General features: G+C 40.0%; 1 protein-coding gene across 1 annotated transcript; it reads right to left on the bottom strand.

The window, feature by feature from the left end:
- Positions 1-455: 455 nt before the first annotated feature.
- Positions 456-26628, bottom strand: CNMD (chondromodulin). The gene is made up of 7 exons (XM_079136864.1): positions 26405-26628; positions 25803-25943; positions 19663-19803; positions 13457-13570; positions 9784-9937; positions 4833-4999; positions 456-1401 (listed from the first exon to the last, which is right to left on the bottom strand). Exons 1-7 carry the CDS (start codon positions 26555-26557, stop codon positions 1186-1188), a joined length of 1086 nt encoding a protein of 361 aa, XP_078992990.1. The 5' UTR covers positions 26558-26628; the 3' UTR covers positions 456-1185.
- Positions 26629-26917: the final 289 nt, after the last annotated feature.

Raw genomic sequence — 26917 nt, 5'->3', positions numbered from 1 at the left:
TTTTTTCAGAGACCAAGTTTATATGTGTGTTCTGTTAAATGGAGAGATCTGATAACTAGATTTTTAAAAATTTTGTATCTTTTTACAGACTTCAGTTGGCAAACATGAGACAAAGTAATCGGGTGAATTCAAAATATGGTAGAAAGATCAGTGTGTTAAGTAAGGACTTTCTGTCATCTTAGAATCCTATGTTTTGGGTAACTTTTATTTTCCTCTGGAAAATTGTTCTTAATATCTGAACCGTGGGATTCAAAACTAAAATGTCAAAAAGACGAAATTAGCTGCTCATCTTCTTCCTAATCTTATATTTCAATTGCTAAAGACAATACTTGTTCCTGGGAGATTTCCTTTATGTCATTATAAATAAATAAACTATTCTTCCTTAGCTGTAACTGCCAAGCAACACTGGCAGCCCTATTACTGGGACAGTAAATTATTGGTAATTGGGCTACTACAAAGGTAAAAATCATTATGCTGCTTCTTACTCAACAACCACTTATTGAAAAAAGATTGAAAAGTGTATGAAGACCTGCTTTTCAGAATGTCAATAATGTCCTTCCCCACAAGTCTAGTTTACCTTCTATTATGTTTTTCTTTATTGTAATACCCTGCCTAGAGGTGACTACATAAGACAGCCACCTGTTAGTCACATGCCAGCACAAACTATAGATAAAGAGTTCCTCATAAGCTACCAGAGTGAGACTTGCATTGTTTACTTTCAGGTAGATTCCATTATTGGTCCTATTTTTGTGTTTTTAATCTAGGAACTCCAGGCATTTTTGCAAGACTGGGAAGAACAATAAAGATTAATTGGGGAATTTTTTACAAATAACAGAGTGACTTGAAATGATTCGTGGCTTGGTGAAAAAAAGTGTTGGAGGTCTTTGACACATTGTAAAATTTTCATGTTTATTAATAGCTTGGGAAGAATTACAGTAGGCCTTATTAAAGCAAAGCAAATAATATATCATGGCATTGTAGACTTATACTGTCTTTTCAGTGTACTTGCACATACTAGATAAAGTTCTGGAAAGCAGTTGAGAAGTTGTTTTTGTCTAGGATACCAGTGCTCTGGTTGAGAATGAAATACTTTATGGTCCCTCAGCATCCGCATGCTTTATGCTTCTTTGGTTGTCAACTCACAAGTTAATTTTTATTTGACATCACCTGATACATGAAATGATTTTACACCATGCCCAAGATACGGGCAACCCACCAGCTACATGGCATGACAACTCTGCAAGCCAAACGACAGCCTTGATAATTATAAGGCCATGGATAATATCCCCCCAGAGGTTCACAGATCTTCTGGCAATGGGTGTAGCTCCGCCTACATTCTATGCAGCAGATTCCTTCGTGATCCAGTCTAGGGTCAAATGTCATGCTTTCTCCTTCCTGCTGCTGTGAAATAAAAGAATTATTTGTATTTTCTTCATAATGAGGTTACAGCATATTATTTTAAAGTAAGATCCTGAGTTTTTGACTGAGTTATGCCACAAGAAATCAGTAAAATCTACTTGTAACTGCCATCATTTAATTTCTTCCAACATCAAGGAATCTTCTCCTACGTAATCTGTTATTGGCAGAAAGTTGTGGGGATTTTTAATGATACTCTGAAATACCTCCTTGCCTTTAATGAGCTGTGGTTACCGCTGAATAATGACTCAGCTAGTTTCAAATTAGAAAACAAAAAGGAAGTACTATAATCAAAAGTGGCATTTCTGCCACTGCTAATTTTAAGTCAGTGGGACACTGGTGCCCTCTTTACTACATTTTTTCCAGGGCTCTTGGGTGTGCATTTTGAAAACCATTGGTCTAAGCTAAGAACAGGTTTTAATTCCAGTTCCACTTGCTTCCAGAACATGGTCAAGTCATTTAATTTCTCCTGCCTTCATTTCAGCAGCAAAATGGGAATGTTGTCTCCATGGAGACATAAAGGGTCTATAATACTCAAGACAGCTTTGCCAAACAAAATCATGTTGATGTAAAAATGTCTATTTTCATTGCTGGGATTACAAAGCTTGGAAGAATCTGCCCTCTGCTCAATTTGCATATCTGGTATACCATTTGAAGGATACTTATGGATCAAGATTCTGTATGTTCTTAATATATTGAATTATATTTCCAAGAAACTTTCAATTTAACTTTCTTTCCTTGAAAGTAACTGATTCTGGTGTTGGGGGGGTGTAATTTTAATTGGGTGAACAGGTATTAAGATTTTCAAATTAACTGAAAAATGGAGAAAACATACTGAACATAAATACCTCTATTAGACAAAAGTAAATTCTGAGATGAATTTGAAGGGAATTGAAGGCATTGTGACATTTCACCTATAAATACATAAATTTTCCTACACAACCACACTGCCATTATTGCACCTAACAAAATTAACAATTCCTTAACACCGATACAACCTATGTTCAAATATTGTCCTCAATATCTCCTATCTTTCTCTTTTTATTCTTTAGATTTTTTTTCTCTCTCATCTCTTGAGATTAGGTACATCTGCGACGACAACCCACTGACAAATTGTAGCTGATTTCTGGGCAAGGGGTGTCAAAAGCTCTGCTGGTTGAGGCCTTTCCTCATCTCTGGGTTCAGCAAGACTTGTCAGGATTAAAAAGTGAGGAGGAAATCTCATGATACTGCAGAATTTTTCTCCTTAAGGGTGTATGTGAAGGACAGATAATGGCAAAACACATAAAGAGAAATATAACGGGAGTTTCTCAAAGAATATGGATCTCTCAAATCTGGACCCAGGGCAAAGTCATCCTGTAAAGGGGCTGATACCCTCATCCGTGGAACCGGTTCAGCCCATCCAGCCACCTCCAGGATAAACTCATTAAAATTTGTTTGCCTCTTCAGATTTCATTTATTAGTCGTATGTGCTTAGGGAAGTACTATGGCATCCTGAATTTTCTGAAAAGACTTGGATTATTTAGAGGATACTATTTGCTTTAAATCTTCCTAAAACATTAGCCAAAAATGATAAACTAGAAAATGTAACACATGAAGCAGCAGTGTAGGACTGAATGCTTTACACACATACAAAGCATATGAAAAGATGCTCAACCTTACATATAATAAAAGACGGGCAAAAAAAAAAAAAAAAAAAACACCCAAAAGACTGTAAAAATTTGGAGTTTGATGGGTGAGTAGCTAAGTGGTAGAGTGTGTGCTCAGCATGTGTCCCGAGGCCTTTGTTTACCCCCAGTGTCACAAGGGAAAAAGGAAAATAATTTTTTTTTCCTTCTGGTAGTAAATGGATCTCCTTCCATTACCATTTACATACATGTAGCTGGTCTAATTCCTTAGCAATTTGGTACCCTCCTTTAAAATGTAAGAGTCCCATCTATTTCTATGCAGCAGACCTATGCTTCAGTATGCTAAAGACATTTCATGTGTGTACAAAAAATAGTAACAGCTAACAATGAGCAAGTTAATGCTATGTACTAATCCCTGTGCTAAGACTTCACCTGCATTACCTCATTTACTACTCATATCCCTGTGAATTCTGTACAAGGAATTTGCCATACAGAAATGATTTATAAGGCTACCAAAGCAGAACTATTTACCTTTATGTACATTCATATGTTGGAATACTACTAAATGAAAAGAGAATAGAATTAATGGTATATACAAGTTATAGGACAATCTTGAAAATGAAAAGTAAATGATGTAGAACTATGTGGGAGATAGGAAACAGTTCCAAAATACTATATTTTAACTGGAAGGAAAGAAAACAACACAGGCTGAGTATGTGGCTCAGTGGTAGAGTGCTTGAATTCAATTCCCAGCACTGAGGAAAAAAAAAAAAAAAAAAAAATCCCATAAGCCAGAAACCAAGGCATAGAATTTTTGTGTTACGGTGTTTGCACATGTGTGTACATTTCTGCAAAGAAACTGGGCAAATAGTAATTGTTAATAGGTTGTTGGGGGCAGTGTCTGGGGTGAAAGGGAAACATGCTTTTCATTTTGTACAGGTTTTTAAAAAAATCTGCATGCATTTTTTTAATTTTAGTAACTAGTTGCAAATGTGTATGTTGCTGCCTGCAAAACAGTAATGGTAAAAAGTATTTCTTTGAAGATCTGAATTTTTAGCACCTTAGTGCCATCCTCACAAGCATCAATTCTCAGGTTGCAGGCTATGGTGTTTTCATCTGTGTTTGAGTCTACCCTTTGACTGGCCTGAGAGCTCTGAGGGCAGAAGTTGCTTCTGAATGATTGTGGTCACAACACCTGAGGAAGAACAGGTTCTCCACAAATGTCTTTAATGGATGAATAAAGTAGATTTAAAGCAGAAAAGAGCATACTTTCATATTGTGTGTTGCCTCCAGGGCACACGCACACACTTGGAAACATTTTTAAGTAATCAAATTTCTGATTGATATGAATTTGTTTTTGTGGATTTTCCTTGTGCTCAAGGGAGAGCACAAGATGGGTTGTGGCTCAGTGGAAAGAGCGCTTGCCTAGCTTGTGTGAGACATTGGGTTTGATCCTTAGCAACACAAATAAATAAAGGTCCATCGACAACTAATATATATATATATATATATATATATAAAGATATATATATATATATAAAGGGAGAGCACAGAAAATAACTGAATAGAGTTAACAACCAATCAGGATTTTACACTACGTAGGCAACGCTTAAGTCGTCTTATACCTTAATTGTAAACCTTGTGCCAAATAGATGATTATTTTTAAAATAATTGAGTAAAATTCTCAGTTGAATACTAACTGCTTGTATGAAATTTAAGTAGAAACACCATTTCAGTGTTCCGTTGAATGTATTCCTCTGGGCATGTCACCAAAACACCAGTACGCACGTGGTAAGGATTATCAGGATTGAAGGGTTCAGCGTCCTCTTGAACACTAGGTCTGGTTTCATTACTCAGTCTTCCAGGGCCTAGGCTGCCCCGTGACCCACTGCGTGGTCTTCTTGTGGTAGTTGGAACAATTTTTCTTGCCACTTCTCTTCTTTCTCTCTGAATTTCTGCAAAAATTGATGTGTGTTAATCCTTTTATTTGATTAAGGAAGTTAGATCTTCATTTTTCAGGGTGAAAAACATAAGGATATCAAAATATAAACATGAGTAGACATAACTTTTTGTACTGATTGATTTATGAAAGAGTGCTTTAGAGTGTTGGGTTAACAGATAACTCATTTTGGTTTTATAATACTAATTGAAGCAGACGTTGAAAAACGTTTGACAAATCTCCATTCTCAACACCTTTTTTCTTTGCCCCCTTCACTGTGCGACTGAGTAAATAAATATTTTCTCTACCTCTGCAATTAGGAGTGGACAGATGACCATTACTGCACTAGCAGAATATGCTAGTGCAGTTTGAACAGTTTGTGGGAAAGCTTGGTTTTATTGGTACAACAGGACAGATATGGCTCTCTCTGTCTTATTTACCCTTCTTGAATGCAGATGTGATATCTGGGGTTTTAAAAGCCAATTTATGACTATTAAATGTTAGGCACAAAAATGGTAAGCCAGCATGCTACAGATAGCAAAATGGTAAGCTAGAAAGAAACCTGATTGTATCACAGAGGAACTGATAATGCTACAAGCCTCATACCTTCAGGCTTCTGGCTATTAAAAAAAAAAATTAAAAACAAAGCCATATTTGTTGAAACCACTGCTGTTCTGTATTGTTTCTTACAGCCCTAAGCATTCCTCAAAACATTTTATTTAGTGCTTTTGGGAATTGAACCAAGGGCCTCTCACATGCTAAGTAATGGCCTAATAACCCAATAGCCATAACTATTCCTAATGAACTGGGATGTAGTATAAAGCTTTACAGTTTGCAAGGGACATTATCTTAGTTGATTCTTACAAAAAATTCTATGGGACAGAAAAAGCAGCTACTTTCATATCATGAGCATAAAATCATGGAAAGACCAAGTGGCCTGGCCACAATGACAGATGTGAACTCTGACTTCCAACCCCTCTTCTAGTTAATCACACTGCCTCATTTATCCTGCAGTGCCACTGATGACTGAGTAACAAATGAAAAGTACCATACAGCCTGCACTTTGGTGTCTCCCTGAGCCTCAGTTTCTTCCTCTGTAAAATGGGTATGATATCTACTTCATAGAATAGGGATGTGGTTAATGTAAGTATCTAAAGGATTTAGCACAAGTATTTGGAATATAAGCACTCAAATGCCAGATGATGATGATTATATCATGCTTTGTTATTTACGAACACTTAGATATGCTTTAAAGCCATAGATAACTTTGGATAAACATCAGGGAGACCTGGATTCAGTTCACAACTCTTTCTTTCACTAGGTGAATGACCTCAGGCAAATTACTTGATCCTGTGAACCTTGGTTTTTTTCATCTGCAGAATAGGAATATGAAGAGTCATCTCAACAGTTTAGTGAAGATTAAATAAGGACAAAATATAATGCTCAAGGAAGGACAGTTCCTGGCACAAAGTCAGAGTTGTGAGGACATCTGCTCTCTGCCTCCCTTACCTGTGCCCACACACCATTCACAGTACCTTTGATAAATGACCCCAGTGACCTACAGACTTCCAGTTTGCAGAGAGGGGCTGCTGGACCCTGGAGTTGAAGACTTTTACTAGAATTAGATGGGGAACCAGACACTATTTGGAGGGAGATTTATTTTCTTGATTTTATTGTAAAATAAAACTGTACTTACAAAAGATTGAGAAAATCCCCCCCACTTTTAGATGAGTTCTAGGTTGTCTCAAACTTGTGATCCTCTTGCCTCTGACTCCCAGATGGCTGGGATTACGGGTATTTACCACTGTGCCCAGCTTAACCCTTCATTTTCTTTATTTTTAATGTTAAAGATATTTCATTATATATATATTAAATATATAAAAAATATATATAAACAAATATATAAAGGATAAATATCTTTAATTTTCTAATCTTGGGGTATTTGGCTGGTTTCTACTGTTCTCATGCATAGAATATGTGTGATTCTTTTTATTTTTTAATTTATTATTGTTTACATTCTAGTGATTGCTTGCACCCAGGGCCTTGTACATTCAGTGGCAGAGGGCAAGTACTCTAACACTGAGCTATATTCCCAGCCTCTTATGTGTCATTTTTTTTTTTTTTTTTTAGTTGATGGACCTTTTATTTTATTCATGTATTTATATGTGGTGCTGAGAATCAAACCCAGTGTCTCACACATGCTAGGCAAGCACTCTACCACTAAGCTACAACCCCAACCTGTTATGTGTCATTCTTGTATGGATGTTGTGATGACTGAATACTTAGGATGCTATTGGACTGTGAGGGACCAAAGAACATCTTGGATGAATGGAACAAGCTCTTTCTCAATGGTGAAGTTACTCAGTGTGTCTGTCATCTTAGCACTGCTCATCATACTGTCTTCCCATCCCCACTCCTTACCCCCTTGTCCTGCACTGTTATTTTTGCATAGCAACTTGTATCATAATATATAATTTTCTTATTTTAATTTAGCATTCATTATATCCTCTTGCTACAGTGTCCAACTCCTTGAGGGGATGGAATATTGTCTATTGTGTTCACTGATGCACCTCAAAAGCCTAAAACAAGTTATGTGGTACATGATAGGCCTTCATAAAAGTTTGTCAAATGAGTGAATGAACTCTAGGTAAGAGACTTGTCTTCAGACAGAATGTGATTAGAGAGAGCTGTACATGATAAGAGTGTGGGGACTCTTGTCCTTGACTGGAAAAGGTGGTTCCTGGATAGTAGAAAGCAAGAAGACCCACTACTATTGTTTGGGTCTGTAATGTTCCCCCAAAGGGTCATGTGTTCACAGATTAGCCCCTAATGCAGCAGTGTTCAAAGGTGGAATTTTGGGATGTGATTAGATCATGAAGGTTCTAACTTCTGCAATGGATTAATTCATTGGTAGCTGAATGGACTGCTGAGAGGAAACTGTAGGTAAGTGAGACATGGTTGGAGGAAGTAGATCATTGGGAATGTGCCATGTAAAGGTATATCTTGTCTTCAGCTCCTTCCCTACCAGCCTCTGCTTCCCAGGTGCCACAGGCTGAGCCGTTTTCCCATGCCATGATGTTCTGCTTCTTCTCAGGCCCAGAACAATGTAGCCCACCAACCATGAACTGAAACCATGAGCGAAAAATAAATCTTTCCTCCTCTATGTTGTTTTCCTCAGGTATTTGTCACGGCAACAAAAAGTTGACTAACACACCAACCTAGGTGAAGGCAGGTGGGGATTAGAAAGCAGGATTTTGGCAAATGGCCATAGAATTGTGTTACAACCACTGACCTGAGCAAGAACATAGATGAGAAAAACACAGACCATTTGTCAGCCCTTTCTCTAGCCCTTTGTGACAGACACTACTTACTGACATGGTATCCTACATCTGGCCTGAGGATCCTCCTGGACCAAGTATGTCTGGCAGCCACTGTCAGTGGCTTATGTATTGGATTCTGCCAGCTTGTCCTAGCCTAGAGAGTAGCCATCTCCTCCAGGCTTTGAAACAGACTGGGAACTAAGAATAAGATAGTCATGGAAGAACCAGAAACCTATACTTTATCAGCCTGGTAGGGTATTGTTTTAATTGTGGTAAAACAGGAACAAAAATTTTTCATTTTAACCACTTTAAAGTGTGCAATCCACTGATATTAGGTGCATTCACGTTGCTCTACAAAAATCACCACCATCCATCTCTAGAACTCTCATCTTGAAAATGGCTGAAACTACCTGTTAAACGCTAACTACCCATACCAAGTCTTCCACCAAGCCTAGTGACTCTAATGCCTCTATTTTCTTCATTTCCATGCTACTATTTCCTGGTGTTCAGTAGAATCTTTGAGAAAACGTAGCCATATCAGCTGTGTGAGGAGAAAGGCTTTCTCCCCCCACCTACTTGAACCAGAGTTACAAAGTAGGCCTTGGGGAAGTCAGTGACTGCAGTAGAAGTGAAGTGAGAGGCCCTCTAGGGATAGGAAAAATTAAGGGGAAAGAGCCAGGCCTGCTGGGCTCACCTGCCTTTTGTCACCTGGAAATAGCTCAAAGATATGCTCCAACCTAGCTCTGAACCCCAGGGACCTGGAATTTATTTTCTCCAGACTTGGAAGCTGATGCTCAAGCCTAGAATTTGAGGAATCTCAACCTATCCCCACAGCAGCTTTTGGCTGTCCCATAATTCTAGGTTTGAACATAATAAAGATTCAGTGGCATGACAGTTTCTTAGTCCCTTGATTCTATGCCTTAGAAATTTTAAAAAATGTAAAATCAGAAGGTGCAAACAGCTGAGATTAAGGGGCAGAGCAGCAAGAAGTGGGAGTGTCATAAATAAAAGTCGCAGGTAATGCAGTAGTGTTCCGTCTTCCTGCTCTGCTTCCTGTTAACCCTGATGCTCCTTCCCTTCCACATGGCAGTCACAGCTGTCATTTTGTCTTTTATCTCATGCTAAATACCGAGACATCATCACATGCATCCTGATGTTCTCTTTCTTGTTACGTGCACAGGCCTGTGGAAAGGCAGGGAGGAACCTCACAGGACCAGGGAGAATTCCAAGCAACAGTAAGAGAAAATAAATTTAAAAAAATTTTTTTAAAAAAGCAAAAAAAAATGAGAAGTATAAATTAAAAATTTACTGTGCTCATATCAAAATTGAATATGCCAACCTAGAATTCTATATGCAGCAAAAGTATCCTTCAAAAAGAAAAAAGAAACTTTGAGACAAACATATATGTATATATATATGTGTATGTATGTGTATATATATATATATATATATATATATATAAAAGAACTTAAAATGATACCTTTTGGATATGTAGGTTTAAGCCAGAAAATAGGGAGGTTGCCACAGAGTTCTAAGACTTTAGAACTCAAGAAGCTGATGTCCTTCACTGGTTGGTCAACAGCCACCCAGGTAAGAGAATTTTCTTCATATTTAACGGGCATGATCTTGCCTTCCTGTAAGTAAAAACAAAATGCACTTGAGCAAAGAAGATGGCGGGACATGCTTCAGATCAAGTCGTGGGTTGCTAAGAGATGATTTTGCCTTGTAAAAACAGAATTCTGTGTGTGTGTGTGCGCATATGAGTGTGTGGGCCACTCGTGCCCACTTTCAGGTTTCAGTCTCTTTGCAGCTCTCTTCACAGTATTCAGCACACCTCCTGTTACCCTGCCTCTGGATAGCTGTGATGTGTGAATGGAAGTGTTCTGCGTTGAAGTGAAAATTACTTGATACCAACTTTGAGATTTAGGTTAATCTGATGTTTTCGATCAAAGATGTTTTTTGTGGAAAAGCAATTGAACAGACTCTGAAATCCTATAAAGGAGAGAGGAACCCTTCATTTGAAGTGAAAAATCTTTTGGGGTTTTGTTCTGCAGTTTCCTAACAACAATGGAAAAAGCAAGTGATTGGTTCTTTAATGTCTCCAGTTCAAAGTCGTATTTAACATAAACCATTTCTCCATTTCTCAGCTATAACAAAACATTTTTCAGATGTTCCTCACATCAAGCACACCACTGGGATTTCAAAGCTAAACCCTAGATTTTCTTCTACCGCAAGATGCTGAGGATGGTTTGATAACCCAGGAGACAAATTTATTTTTCCAGGTTGTTCCTTTCATGTATTTATTAGTTTGCAATAGGTGGGAGAAATTAAAATGTTTTCTCCTTGCTTTCAGTTAAAAGCAGCACTTCATTTATGCTTTCTCCCTCAGGCTTATGGTTGCATTAAAACAACTTAAAGTTATTGGAGGAAGCTAACATTCAAGTAATCCAGTTATTTACCTTAAATTAAATGGCTCCATCCAGGAAACGAATGCTCTTTGAGTACAGTAGCTTTTTAAAGTTATACCAAACTGATGAAAAATGTATGAGAGCAAGGGATGCATAAATCTGCCCCACCACAATCTAATGTGGGGAAGAATGGAATGGTTCGAATAGTGCATATGGATGCACTCTATAAGGTAAAAATATTAAATAAATCTTGGGGCACATATTGCAGTTTCTTACCCATTCCTTCCTCCTGCCCCTTCCTCACAATACAATCCTACTTCCTTGGAGGCAGCAGAGTGGCCCCTGCCAGGACAGACACTTGCTTTCTCATACTCTCCGGTGGCCTACAGTGCCTGACTGTCAGTGCCAACTACTGAAATTCAGGCTGAAGTATGTTGGGGGATGAGGCCTGTTTTTACCTATTAAATCACAGTTAGCCCTGTTCAACCTCTTTTTGACTAAGGAAGAGGTGGTGCAGTGCCACCGTGTTTGGAGCTGGAAGGAAAGATAAAAATAAATAATTAAAAAATCGTAGAGAAGCTGGCCATTGAGCAGTGCCACAGCTGCCTACCTCTGCACTGTGGGAGAAAAGTCCCTATTTAAGTTATTCTAAGTGTAGTTATCCGCTACTGACAGCCAAGCACATGCCTAATTCACACAGCATATTGGCTGAATTGGCTTTTGTCCATCAGAGGGCCTACCATGCATGAGATAAACAACTAAAACACAGGACAAATATTCTACCTCTATGGCCTAAGAATCAGGTGCAAAAATTGAAATACAGAAATATTTACATGGTGAATTCTTTTTTATTCGAAAATGGTTATTTTTAATTATTATTTTTTGAAATAGTGAAAAATGGAAGATTCACTGAAGTATGCAAGAATAAAAGACTTTGAAAATTATAGTCATATAATCTACATTGTAAAAGAACTAAAGTGAAAAGAATGTATAGCAGTCCAACCTCACTTATGAAAAGAATATGAAATACACACCTGCATACATACACAGAAAATCCACCAAAATGTTAACATCAGTCATCTGTGTATTATGCCATTGTGGGTTGTTTTCTTCTTTACATTTGTATGTATTTCCCAAATTTTCTACAGTAACAATATCATTTTTAAAAATCAGGGAAAAAAACATTTTTAAAGAACGCATATAAAATACACTGCAAGCTTATGAGTAGATCTGGGTCAGCTGTGGTTGAGGAGCTTGTCCTTATGGAAGGCCCAGAGAATGAGTTCCATGTCCTTGTCTGGGGAGGATGGCAAGGATGATGATAGTTCACAAGTCTTTGTAGTTGGAAGTGGAGTGGTACAAATGTATAAAGAAAAAGTGATGATGCAATAAGGGAAGTTCAGTGGTCTGAGCAAGGAGGCCTGGGTCCCATTTTTAGATTGGCATCAGTGGGTCATGCTTAGAGCATGGGCTTCATTCTGAGCAGTTCAGCTCGAGAGGAACAGTGGAACATGATCAGAAGAGAATGGTTGGACCAATGGAGTCTGGAAAACATCTCACAGGATGAATGCTGGGGAAACTGGGAGTAAGCAGCTCATCGTGGGCCACTTTCAACACTGTTTTTTAGCTTGTGTTTTGTTTTGTTTTGAGACAACGCCTGCTGCTGCTCCTTTGGGGGCAAACAATCAGGCAGTTTCCAGGCATCTTCGCTTACCCATATTTTCCCTCTTTCACCTTCAGGGAGCTGACACTTGCTTCACTTCCCTCTCAGGGATACTAGAAGGCTCAGAGATGATCATAATAAAATTAGCAATAATGAGCAGCAACCTTTCATACACCATTCACCATCTAGTAGATTCTTTAGGGTCATGGGCATAGTGTGTGTACCCCCTAATTTTCAGATGACAAAACAGACTCAGGGAATTAAAGCCACATCCACAGCAATGGGATTCGAATCCATTCTTCCGATTCCAAAGCCCATTTTCTTTCCATACTTGCAACAACTTAAATGGTACACCATAATGGGTGTGACCACTTTGTAACACCTAACATAACATAAAAACAAGGTACGATTGTTAGATGTGTCTTTATAACTCTGAGCAATTCTTAGTGAATTTTAAAAGGATCAAACTTAAAGGCAAGTTACTAATAATAAATGGAGGAACTATGTCAAAAGAACTCATAAATTGACACACAGAAAAGGAATTAAATAGATGTTACATAGTTTCATTATGTGACCTTTAAAAGGAAGAAATTGTAGAGAAGCCTTCTCAGCTCAATGTTGGGCAAAACAATTTAGAACTTCCCCTGAGAAAGCTGCTGGCCCACTGGTGGGTGCCCCCTATCACAGCTTCCTAACACAGACTAGGTGATCAACTATCCAGAATATTCAGGAGGAATTCCTACATTGTGTGGAGTTAACTTAGCTTCTGAGGTCCCCTTAATGAATATTCTATCTTGTGGGACCCTTTATCTTTACTGTGGAGTCTTAATCACTGATCAGGCAAGTAAGGATCATACAGGACCACACCCCTTTCTGCACTTTAAAATGCAACTTCCGCAAATCTTGAACACATCACGTCAGAATGATCTTTTAGAACCAGTAGGACAAAAATAGTTTAAATTGCTTTGGTAGAGAAGAAATAAAACTCAGACTCTGGTCATGAACTGTCCCTGGAGATGGAAGGGGTTATGCCTTCAAACAACGGCTTCCAAAGCTCTCACTGTCTGAGCGCAGGTACCCACCAATTCCGAGGAGATGCTTTGCTTGGTCATGGTGCCCACCTCAGGAAGACGAGCCTTCACCTGCGCTTTGATGTAGCACTTCTCTCCTCCAGCAAAACGGATTCCTGTGATGCCCTAGGAGATAAAAGCGTTTCCATCCATCTATCCATCTATTCATTTATTAACTGTTTATTATGCTCCAGGCACTATTCCAGGTGCTGGGTATAGGGGATGAACAAAACAAAATCCCTTCTCTCATAGAATTTACCTTTTAGCATTATTTACTAAAAATAAAAATGGAAAGTCAGGTGGAAATAAGTGTTATGGCCAGGTGTGGTGATGCACACCTGTAATCCCAGCAGCTCGGGAGACTGAGGCAGGAGGATCACAAGTTCAAAGTCAGCCTCAGCAACTTAGTGAGACCCTAAGGAACTCAGTGAGACCCTGTCTCTAAATAAAATATAAAAAAGGGCTGGAGATGTGGTCAGTGGTTAAGCACCCCTGGGTTCAATACCCGGTAGCCAAAATAAAAAAAAAAAAAAGGGAGAAGGAGGAGGTTGGGGGAGGAGAGGGAGAAGGAAGGAGAAGGAGAAGAGTTATAAAGAAAATAAACCAAAGGATAGAAATGGCAGGGAACAGTACTTTAGGCAGCATAGGAGGTGACTACAGGGGGGTAATATTTGAGTGGATCAGTATGTTGGTGACTCCACCTATGACCACAAGCTCAGATGAATTGCTAGCTTTTCCACAAAACCTCTCTGAACTTCAGTTTAGGTGAGTCCTCTTGTCTCTCTCTCCCATTTGGCATTTAGTCTACACTGTTTATGTAGTTACAGGCTCGACTTCAGTATCTGAGTCCTTTTTTTTTTTTTTTTTTTTCTTTCTTTTCTTTTTGGTGCTCCAAAAAAAATTCTCAAAAGATGTTGGTCAATGCCAGGCACAGTGGCACACACCTGTAATTCCAGTGACTCAGGAGGCTGAAGCAGTAGGATTGCAAATTCAAGAGTAGGAAGATCCTGCCTCAAAAATATATATCTATATCAATATAGATATATATGGCTGAGGATGTAGTTCAGTGGTAAAGAGCCTCTGGGTTTATTCCTCAGTACCACACACACAAAGAAAGATATTGGCCAAATTAATTCTGCTAATTCCAAATTGGCCTAAGCTACTTGAGCCCAGAGTAAACAGAAAGCTTACCGTGTCATCAGGAGCTGAACTCTGCTCCAAACTTTACCCATGAACCTGGATGTTTTGTTTTTGTCCCCCGTGAATCATAAACAGTGTCTCTTCCTCATCTGCCTGGGGACCAGCCTCAAGGGAAGCACTGGCTCAGGCACCATCTTGACTGAAGCTCAGCACTGCTTCTACCCGCAGAGGACACAAGGAGTAACTGTATATTCTGTCCCAGGAGTATTTACTTTTGCTCTGCTGGTTTTGGTCTCAGGACAAGTGATTAGCCAAAAATAGTCCTAAAGGTCATAAATTTTATTCCATAACAATGTAGACACTACCCCAATCTGAACTTTGACAATCTTTGGTTGTGTTGAGACAGATGTCAGGATGATAACCAGACTGGTTGCAGAGTCGGTTCTAAGGAATGGGGGAAGAAAAGCACTTAGAAATCCAGGGATCCTAGCTCAGGACTCAGTTCCTTTAGATGAAGAACAAAGTTAATTGTTAACTTTGTCAACTTTGGAGGAGATTCATGGAAAGTTCTGCCTTATTTGAGTTTAGCACCAGGAACCCTACAGAAACTGGTGGGTAGCACCCAGCGAATGGAGTAGGAAAAGCGCATTCTTCCCAAAATACCTTGTTTTTTTGCCTTGAGACCTGATTGGTCATGTGTACATACATGACCCATTTTGCCTTCTTCTGGCCCCAACTCTCATTCAGACAAGGCATGGGCACCATCTCCTGCTTCAAAGAGGAACTTCAAGGCTGATTGTGGAGGTCTGACTTTAGGCACCAGAATCCCCTGGAGAGATTTAAGAACACAGATGGCTAGGCCCTCCCCAGAGATTCCCATTTGTTTGGTCTGGCACTGGCAGTCTTAAAAGTTCCCCAGGTATCTATAATATGCAGCCCAAGTTGAGGACTACCAATTGAGAGCAAAAGGAACTTGTTTAGGAAACTAAATTTCGAAATGACCGCAATAGCCTTTGGACCCAATGTTTCTTCTGTACCAATGTCTCATAAACTTTCTCTTGCATCAGAATTATTTGGAGGACTTGTTAAATAAGACACAATGCTTTGGGTACCTCCCCCAGAATTTAAAATTTGCATTCCAGCAAGCTCTTGGATACTACCCTGCTGGTGACTTAAGGAACACACTTAGAGAACCACTGCTCTTTGCTATCACCCAAAGTTCTGCTCTCTTATTCTGTATGTAAATCTAGGACTGACAGTTCAAAACTACAGAAGGCCAGGGAGGGATACGCCTGGCTTCCTATGTAATATGTTCTTTTAACTTCAAACACTCGTGTCCTCTGAATGTGAGCTGTGTGGGAGGAAACACCATACCCCCCAAGGAAAGAGCTGATTCTGCTGAAATATTAACAGCACCAAATGTGAATCTAGCACTGCGTTAGTTCTGACAGTCTACACATTGCAGAGAACTGAAACCCCACAGGGACAGGACCAGCAGGAAAGAATTCACACATATTAACCACCATGTCTAGCTACAAATCCGCATCAAGCGGCCAGATATCTTAGGAGATTAAACAGAGGGAACTAAAAGAAGCACAAGAAAGTCAAGCAAATCTGCTGCTTTTGCAAACAATCAAGACCTTAGAAGCTGGTGATAATGAAGAAATTTGCTAACAAAGGCAATGAGTGAAGATTTCCAAAGTCGGACGTTCTTTTATCAGAAAAGTCACCTTAGCTGTACATTTTTTTTTCCTTCTAGGGCATTTTATCTATTTCTGTGACTCCCAGAAGACTTTCAGGAAGGCAGGGAGTCCTGGCCCCAAAGTACTAAATCCCAAAGGGAATTTTAGAAATTTTTGGAGGAGTTTTTTGTTGTCACAAAGATCAGGATACTCCTGACCTTCCTGGGCAGTGCCCAGGGAGACTGGGTCCCACAGAGCCAGAGGTAGTCCCAAAGAACTAACTGTCCTGGCTCTAAGAGAAAAACCTATCTGTAGGCATCTGTGCCTAGAACCCAACAATGTTTTATATATAAATACAGAGTGATTTTTGGCATGGTTTTAATATGCAATGAATTCTCTACAAAAGCAATTACAGTGGAAATGGAGAGAAATTGGTACTTATGTCCACTGTTTGAGAAAATTATATAACATTTCATTACCAAAGCACACTTGTGTCCATCTGCATTGATAGTCATTCAACTATCAGTACATGCATTTGACTTTATTATATCTTTAATGCACCAGGCTAAACATTTACATATGAGATTCATATTTTACTACAAATTACTTTCATTTTATTTGTTCTTTAGGTCACAGTTGAGGACTATATTGATTTTTTTGAAATCAATAACCTACCTGCCTAGGTAAGTTATATTATCCTTTTCTCCTCCCAGCTTTCTAATTATAAATTTCAAATATTCACAAGTTAAAAGAAATGTACAATGGACATCCATACACCCATCGGTGTATTCTATCTTTTAATTTCCAGACAGGATTTTTGTTATTTAAATGGGATATTTGGTCTGAGGGGCTCAAACCAATAGCACAGATGCTCGTGAGGTTATAATCTCCTTGAACCATAACTCATGCACTATGAATTAACCCAATGTTTTTATCTCTGAGGTTACAGAGCCCAAAGTACTTTTTTTCAGTGCTGTTCCCCTTTGGGGGTTCTTTTTTCTTTGTTAGGATCTATTAAATCCTTGGTGGGGTCCTGGGTGAACAGGGGGGATCATTCACTTATAATTCAGATCCTGTCATACTCTGGCCCCACCTATGTCTCCACAGGTCTCCTTTCCCCTTTGTAACCCACATTCCTATTGGTCATTCTTCCCTGGGCCTCCAAAGCCCTGCCCCTACCTCTCTGTGGAAATCCAAATTGTTCCTCAGGACCTGATTCAATTGTCCTCATCCCTGTCAAACCTGCTCAAAGCTCCTAATGGGCAGCAATGCCAATATGTGCTCTGGGTACTCCAATCACAGCTCATCTAAACAATTTCCTGAACAGACCCGACATAGTTTCTATGTGTGTGTGTGTTTGCCTCCCAGACTGGACTGGATGGTCCTTGAGGGACAAGTGTCAGTCATCTTTGCATCCCCCTGTTTAGCAACATCCCTCACATACAGTGAGCCTCAGTCAATACTTCCTGAATTTGACTGATGGTCTAAAATAGAGAAGAAACTAATAGTGTGTGACCATAGAGGCTGATTCATGTGTCTTCAAAAGTCCAGGCTTGTTTAAACCCATAACAGGTACTATCCATCAAAAAAATGTTCTATTCACCAGTTCTGGCTTAGAGAGGTGTGGAAGCTATCAAAGAAAATTGATCAGTTTATAAAATATTTGTGGCCCTATTGGTCTATGAGAACAAAACACAATCAATACCATTATTAGAAAGAACCAAAGGATTATAAAACAGATATATAGGTTTGGGATTAAAATATTTTCAAAGGACACATGAACATCTTGAGAGAGATAGATCTTTTCTTATCTTTGTAGCTCCCTTTGCATATCTTGATATTGTGGCACATCATAGGCATTCAATTTTGCTTTGGATTGAATGATGTACATGGAGGAGTCACATTTTATTCGTTTATATTGAGTAGTACAAAGAAAAAATGCTCTTACCCTGTCCTGGGTCTTGCAGTAAAAGCCTGTAATAGGTCCAGAGAAATTATACTTGTGCACTGACCAGAACCATTTGCAAAACTATGACCACACAAAGTACAACTGGGCTCAGTTGGAGCTGCAAAACCTATCACAGGGCAGAGACCACTCTGAACAAGGCCTGTCCTTGTCACCATCGAATAATATGCAACATTGCAGGGCTCTAATGTTAGCATCTGCTGGTTATTTTCAAAAGGACTTGTAAAGTGTGTTTTGGTACCAGCAAGATGAGTGTTTTCATTTAAATGAGAAACATCTTTAGTTTTTCTCATCAATCAGAGGAAGATGGGTCAATGAGATGTTTGTGGACCAATAAACTATCAGAGGAGACATTATTTTCAAGAGCCCTTTTTCATTATGAAGTTTCACCTACTCCATCTTTGGATTTAATAGGAGAATTCAAATACCAATGCCTCGTCCTCATTGCAGAATATGAAACAGAATAAGATATTTATGTTGGCCAATGGGAAAGTAGTCCTGGAGTGACACTGGTTTGTAGCAGATGTATACTAAAGCATCTCAAATAGCCTGTAAATTAATTTTTTGTGTGTGGTAAAACAAAACAGCGTTCTTTTTCAAAGGGAACTTGAACAGTTTAGCTGTAATAGGTCATAATCAGAAAACTTAAGACTACAATATAGAAATTTGCCCATGCTCATTTTGTAGATTAAATGGAAAAATATGTAAGTAGATTCAACCTGTTGTTGATGGGATTATGAGATCCTTAAAATTGCCCTCCTCTCTAGAAATTCAGATTTCAGACCTAGCAACATTCTAGGATACATTTTATTTATTATGCTACGGAAGACTACTTGGAAATAGTTGTTTCAACTCTTTCTGCCAAGACTTTACATAATTCTAAGAACTTTCTCTTTTCAATTGTGATTTTTTAAAATCAGTTTTATTTTGACTTATAGGCCCATATCTTTTATTTCCCAGAATAAGAAAAATCTGTTTTTTCAAGCTAGTTTTTCTAAGTGCACAAATTTATGAATTTGAAGGTGTTTATTTATTTAGTTTTTGGTTTTCTTTCTTTTTTCCTTTGGAGACAGAATCTTCCTATAGTGGCCTCCAACTCCTGAGCTCAAGTAATCCTTCTCCTCAGTCTCCTGAGTCACAGGGACCAAAGATACTCACCACTGTGCCCAAAGGTATTGTTATTGTTGTTTCATATTATTATTATATTTCCATGGGGGGTATTGTCCTTTCCTTTTGAAAATCTGAAGGACAAAGCGTGATTCTTTCTCAGAAAGAATATGCTACATGACACATGCTGATTAGTGGCACTTCTACTACCGTAAAGAACAGTTAGCATGTGGGTGTGTGAGAGAGATGCTGCATCTCCTTGAATTGGAAAAGTCCTGTAGGCTTTCCTGGTTAAACTCTCTAAATGCATGAAATATACTTACATTCTGGAAATCATTAACTTCAATTGCTTCTTCAGCTCCACTTCCCATTTTAAAGGTCTCCAAGTTGTTCCCAGTATCTATTTCCATTGACCCATCTTGTAATTTCCCATTGATACTCATGGTATAATGGACATTGTAAATCTGGAAATGAACATAAGAGTTAGTAGTGCTTTCTTTTTCTAGCAATGCAGGGCTTGTCTTTAGAACTGCAGTATGTGAGATAGCTTTCAGACTTTTCAGAGATATATGGAATCATCCTTAGTAGTAATGAATTAATATATAGGACTTCATCCATACACCACTCAATATAATGATTTCTTTAAAAACAACTTACAACTAGAGAAATACAAATAAAAACTAACATTTCATCTCACTCCAGTCAGAATGGCAGTTATCAAGAATACAAGCAACAATAAATGTTGGCGAGGATGTGGGAGAAAAGGTACACTCATACATTGCTAGTGGGAATGCAAAATGATGCAATCATTATGGGAAGCAGTGTGGAGATTCCTCAGAAAACTTGGAATGGAACCACCATTTGACCCAGTTATCCCACTCCTCTGTTTATATCCAAAGGACTTTAAATCAGCATACTACAGTGACGCAGCCACATCAATGATTATAGCAGCTCAACTCACAACAGTTAAACTATGGAACCAACCTAGGTGCCCTTCAACAGATGAATGGATAAAGAAAATGTGGTATATACATATGATAGAATATTACTCAGCTTTAAAGAAGAATGAAATTATGGCATTTTCTGGTAAATGGATGGAGTTGGAGAAAATCATGCTAAGCAAAATAAGCCAAACCCAAAAAACCAGAGGCTGAATGTTTTCTCTGATATGTGGATGCTAATTCACAATAAGGGCGGTGGGGGTGGATAGGGAAGAATAGAGTTACTTTATATTAGGTAGAGGGGAGTGAAGGGAGGGAAAAGGGTATGGGGGTAGGAAGGATAAGAGAGTGAAACAGACATTATTACCTCATGTACATACATGACTGCATGACTGATGTGATCCTACAATATGTACAATCAGAAAAATGAGAAATTACACTCCATTTATATATGATCAAAATGTGTAAATGCATTCTACTGTCACATACAACTAATTAGAACAAATAAATAATTATATCACAATTGAAATCTTTGATAGTCTCTGATACTTATTCAAATAGCTCCAGTATTTGCAATCCTGGCTGCACATCAGGAGCACCTGGGTAGACTTTCCAGGTATGATGCCTGGGTTTCACCCAGGACCAATCAAATCAGAACTTGTGGGGATGGGGTTTGAGCAACGATCTCTCTTTTCTAAAGCTTATTCTATCATGCAGCTGGGTTGAGAATCAATGACGGATAAATGGAAATTGAGAAGTAAGTCAACTGGGCTTTCAGCTGAAGAAGTCTGTCTGTAGTGGCACCTGTTTAAAAAGTGACCTTTTAAATCCTTTGGTCAAGATGAGGCATGGAGTATGGCAGATATTGGACCAGAGACAGAACTAGAATATACCTACATAGAGCAGCACTTGAAAAGAGCATGGTCAAGGTGTATATCTATTCCCATTCAGAAGAGAAATACTCCACCCTATGGGATGGGCTTATGGTGTTGTAGTGCATTGTGTTGGATGAGACCTATGGCATGTATGAGAGAGGAGAGGCTCAGAAGAGGACTGGCCCAGGAACTGGAAAAATAACCAGCCATGTATAGAATGAAGAAGTTGGATCTCATTGGTGGTTTTCATCTATGTCCCTAGAGCTCTGACTCTTCATAGGCATGGCCCAGAGCTGAGGGTGATAAAGCAGGTGGAACTGTGATGCTCCTTTCCTATCTATCCACAGTCTAGCCAGAGTAGTTCTGCTTTTTCTCTGGTGTGTGTGTGTGTGTTTGTGTGTGTGTGTGTGTGTGTGTGTGTTACATTTCTGAGTAAGATTTCATTAGAAAAATTTCACCACTTAAAAATATGTTTTTTGTTTGCCACTAAATTAAATGATCCAAAGGGCTTCCTTAACTTAGACTTTTTTTTTTTTTTTTTTTTTTGGTACTGAGGATTGAACCCAGGAGCACTTAACCACATCCCCACATCCCCACATCCCCAGCCCTTTCTTATATTTTATTTAGAGACAAGGTCTCACTGAGTTCCTTAGGGCCTTACTAAGATGCTGGGGGTGGCTTTGAACTTGTGATCCTCCTGCCTCAGCCTCCTGAGCCACTGGGATTACAGGCATGTGCCACTGCACTGGCTCTTAATTTAGATATCTTATAACGATGTTGGCTCAAAAAAATTTATATGCTGCTCCTGCTCAGTGTGCTGCTGTCCTGCTAGACCTGTGTGCAGCAGAGGAAGTAGTGGAGTTTCTCTTCTTTCTTTTTTGGACTTAGAGTCGTGTCTATAGCTACAAATCTATCTATTATATATATATATATATACACACACATATATATATAATATATATACACACACATATATACTATATTATGTGCACAGACATATATGCATATGTATACATCTTCAAAGAGGATGGACTGAGAACTGATGAAGGACAGTTTCTACCTGATGTCAGGTCAGCTAGTCAAAACTGCAAATAGCTCCCACTCAATTCAAGTCTGACTTTTCTCCCTCATTATGAAGAGTGACTGCCACATGGAGAAGCACTGGAAAACCTATCTGTTGTTACAGGATCATTACTTGGAGAAAAGTCACTAATACCAGACCCATAGAGTACTACCTTATCATCAGAGATATAGAAATGGCTTTGCCATCCCTCCACTCTTTCAGGTAGCAGCATTCATTCAGCAGGACAGAAAACATCAGTATCTAGCTTAGCCTAACCATCTCACCACCCGCTTCCCTCCTTCTAAGGAACTCTGATGCCTGCAGTTCATTGTCTCCCACACTGACCTGATCAGAGGAGCCACTTCTAGGAGTTCTGATTTAGTAGAGCTGGAGCAAAGTCCACCAATCTATTTTTGCTTTGTCCCTCAGGTGGTCCTTATGCACAGCCAGGTTTGGAAAACCTGTTTTCTTTGGCTAAGCCAGTGCTTTCTGCAGATCAGGCTGAGAAAGCAGACTCTGTTCTGTCCGGTGCTCTCTGAGCAGCCACTGTTCACATGGCTGGAATGATGACTGTGGAAAGGAGCCTGGCAGACAAGACCCTTGTGATTTCCTGCTGGCAAGAATGTCCTCCACTCAGGTGACAAGAGACTTTTTCCCCCCCTTCTTTTCAGCATTGCCCATAAGCATTTACTGTTAAGCAATGCAATATTTAAGAACTTAACCATTTTCAAATTCTTCACAGTTCTTTGGGAGGCAGGATTGTAACACAGAAGACTGGCCTGTGATTCTAATTTCATCCCCTCCTACCCCACAACAAATGCTGCCTAACTAGGGATGGTATCCTTTGGAAAACAGCATCAGCCCCTCTTGTATGCACAGTGTACTATCCCTCATGGCATCAGCAGTGAGAAGTCTCAGCCTTCCTGAAGCCCTCCGGAACAGGGTATCACAGGGCAGGAGCCAGTCTGTGGATCCATAGTTCTGGGCTCTGAGCTGGGGAGAAAGCTGGGCTACTGGAGCAAGCAATTACATTATCTGCTCTAAGCTCAGGGAGTTGTTGGCACCTAAGGCTATTTCTATCCCAGTACAATGAAGTATATTATTTGCCAAAATTCTGCTCAATATGGTGCCTTTTACAGCCAAGGATATTTGCTAATGAGTTTTTAATAAGGCCTAGGTTCTATAAGATTAATTACATAATGTTTGGGAAAATGTCTAGAAAAATTAGTCTGAGAAGAAAGGCCTCAAGCAATGGTATTCTCCCCTCATCCCACTGGGTGGGGCTGTCAGTTCCCATTGGTGGGAATTTCCCCTATCTCAATGACTTGTTCCGTTTACAATAATGTGGATGAAAAATGGCCTCAATATTTGAGCCCAGTCAGTTATCCCCTGATTATTAGTACCCCATGCTTCATGATCCTCCAGTCAAATTTCAGACCTGTCTTCAGGGACTTACCCACATAAAAGGGAGAAGAAGTGAATTACAGCTGATTTTCCTCTGAAAACTGACATAGAGCAGCTGAGGTATAGCTAATCCCCAAAGAGGGGCAATCCATTTAGTTTGATACGTCTTTCTTTTTGACAAAGACTTACCTTTTTTGATTATGTTTTGTTTGGGTGATTAGATTTGTATTCAGGGAAGGCAGACCTGTGCACGTGCTATGCCTACATGGAGCCAAGCTTACTCTGTTCTGAATTTTGTGGTTTGTTTGTCAGACAAGTAATATGGATTGGCATCAGGCATTTTGAGAATTAAAAAAAAAAAAAAAAAAAAAAAAACTACCATGATTTTCTTCATCCTTCTGTCTGTGTAGGAAATAGAAATAACTTTGATCATGGGCAATAAAATATGATTCGCTGTTCCTCTGTATTCTTAGAATTTAATACTGCTCTCTTGAACCAGATGACCAAACATCTTGCAGTAAAGTGTAAGATAGGAAAAAAGAGAGACTCGCTTATTCAGTATGATTGTTCAAACTCTCTAAGAATCTTGTCAATCAACCATGTTAGTCTTGAATAATTAAATGCCAAATGCTACTCCTTTTATATAAATCATGACCAAACTATTTACTAAAAAAATTAAAAATCAAAGCTATTTTTATTCTCAAATGACCTATACTATTGAGGTTTGGCTATCAAAAGAAACCATTTATATTCTAATACCATCAGATTTCCCAAAGGGATGACAATCTAAACCCTGCCACTAATGGAGATGTAGATATTGAAAACATTCTCAGGTTCAGATTTGCTGCTTTCAGAACATGAGCATCTGGCCCAGCTTCTATATTTAAAATACAAATACATTAAGGCACTTTTCAAATCCACACAAAATACAGTGCAATTCTGATCTTACAAATTGATGCTTGTAAATTTGATATAGTCTCTAAAACAGACTCAGTGCTAAATGGCATGCTTATCTACATTAGGCATTTGAGTTAAAAATACAAATTATGCAGTGACTGCAGAAGATGTGATGTGTAAAATGGTTGAATTGCTTTCAGCACCATTTTCTCTAAGTACTGGAATTCGTTCATGCTTTGAATTTCATGGTGGGAGAAGGGGGAAACAGCAGTCACAGATCCTAGGAGGACAGTGATTAAGAAAGAGCCCTTTGTGCATACCCTGGAGATGGAATTCTTTTCCATTAGTCGAAAGAAGCTTATACCAGACCTGGCAATGGTCATCAAGATAAAATGCCCCCTTTTACATAGGTGAACACATTCAGGTATTTAGAGAACACACTGGAACTCTGCCTAGTCAAGTTAGAAGTAGCTTTTATATTCCTTGAGAGCCCATGGAGCTTTAACATAAATAGTTGCATACAAAGAAGGCAGGACAGTAGTTAGTGAAACATTTACCATTAAATCACATGTGACTAGGCCAGAATAGATTCTTAAAAGAGATTTGCCACTATTAAGGAAGTTACACTTTTTTTCTTTCTTTCTCTCTCTCTCTCTCTTTTTTTTTTTTTTTTTTTTGAGAGAGGGAGTGAGGGGGAGAGAGAGAGGGGGAGAAAATAGGTCACACACACAAAATCCTCCTGAAAGATCAAATTCACACAAGTACTAGTTGACTGTTCCTCCCCTCCCTTTGTCCTAGGTCTTTAATTTCTAGTCTTTCTCAGCTGGAAGAGGTCTTAGAGGTCATTTAGTTCCATTTCTTCCTTTACGAACGAGAAAAGCAAGCTCAGGGAGGTGAGATCCCCTACCCAGATCACACAACTGCCTAGTGCAAGCCCCAGGCCAAGGGAGTCCAACAGCTTTCCTCCGACGGTCCACTGCAGTATCCGTGGCTCTTCGTTTCAATATTCTTTCTTAACACCTTGACTTGCTATGATGCTACCTATGAGTAGAAAGCAGCATAGCGAGTTGGATGGAAGAAGGGAGAAGGTATCCTTAAACAGAGGCACCAGCTGGGGCGAGAGGGCCCGCGGGCCACTGAGTTGGCCCCTCACGGACCAGTGCTCTAGCTCCACCTAGCGGGAAATTTGAGAGTAACAGAGAGGACCCCACCACCCCGCGCGCCTCCTGGCCCTGCGCACCTCGACTCCGGCCTGCGCTTGGCTTGCCGCTCTTTGGACTTACATGACTGTCACTACCCTTCCAGAAGTAGAAGGCCCCGATGGCACCGACGAGCAGCAATACCGCCCCCGAAATGAGGACCACGGCTCCGACCTTAAGCAGTCTCGCGGGGCTGGAAGGCTTCACGGTCACTGTGGTGTACGCCTGCGGGAGGGGCGGAGAAGGACAGATCGTGTCTGCTTGGTTCACCCCTCGCCACCCCTGCGTCTAGTACCCAGGAAATTAGGGGGAGTGGGTAGGAAAATGCCCGTCCTGAGCTCCTTCAAGGGTCCTTTTGCCCTCATGCCCTCTAAGGGTCCCTTGTCCTCAGGCTTGGAAGTGCCATAATCAAACTTTGCGCTGCAGTCACTGCCCCGAGGAACTGCATTATCCAGAGCCACGGGATGACCTCTTCACTCCTGTCTGTGGATCACTAGCCCCTTGCATACTCACACGCGTGGGGCACCACCCCATGCACACATTTGGGCATCCAAATCCCTTCCCCCTCCACACACACCACATTAAACGGCATCAATCCCCGATCCCTCTGTGGATCCACACTCAGGAGCAGCCCGGGCCCTAAGACTAACCCGCCAGCAGGACTGAGGATTCCGGGCAGTACTCACCGGGGGACTGCAAAACTCGATATCGTCAGGCCCCACCAGGGTGATAGGAACTTTGTCGGAGTTCTCTGCCATGGCTGCGGCGGGAAGACCAAGACTCTTGGAAACTCTGAGCGCACTCTGGGCTCTGTCGCTCTGCACCGATGTGCCAGGCATTTCAACACAGCGCGCTCACACACAGCGCACAGTCGCGGGCCAGCTCAGCGTTCCCCACCCCTTCAGCGCCTCACCTTTCTCCTCCCTTCTCTCTCCCGCCCTGGGGCAGCAGTATGAACTCGTCCTACATTCTCAGATGCCCCCTTTTCTCACTCTCTTCTATGCAATGGCCACCAAGTAACACCCAAATAAATCTGAATGAGGGTGAGTGTATCCTCCAGAGCAGGGATGCTGAGTCCTGCGATCCCAAGAAATACCAGGGCAATTAGCCGCCTACCCAAGGATCTCTTAAAATGTCAGAGGGCTCTGCCATGACATCTGAAGCCATTTTCCACTGGGTCTTCCTTCATTTCATGCATG

The sequence above is a fragment of the Sciurus vulgaris genome, assembly GCF_902686455.1.
Source record: "Sciurus vulgaris genome assembly, chromosome: 4".
Classification (NCBI taxonomy): domain Eukaryota; kingdom Metazoa; phylum Chordata; class Mammalia; order Rodentia; family Sciuridae; genus Sciurus; species Sciurus vulgaris.
The sequence above is the reverse complement of the archived record's forward strand: the minus strand, read 5'-3'. Positions and strand labels throughout refer to the sequence as shown.

What these genes read in the sequence shown, in the direction of transcription:
- CNMD (XM_079136864.1), bottom strand. Translation starts at nt 26,557, where the DNA reads ATGCCTGGCACATCGGTGCAGAGCGACAGAGCCCAGAGTGCGCTCAGA. An exon ending in TCGAGTTTTGCAGTCCCCCG is followed by an intron (nt 25,944 to 26,404) that starts GTGAGTACTGCC and finishes CCCCTCCCGCAG; the next exon opens with GCGTACACCACAGTGACCGT. An exon ending in GGAAGGGTAGTGACAGTCAT is followed by an intron (nt 19,804 to 25,802) that starts GTAAGTCCAAAG and finishes GTTCATTTCCAG; the next exon opens with ATTTACAATGTCCATTATAC.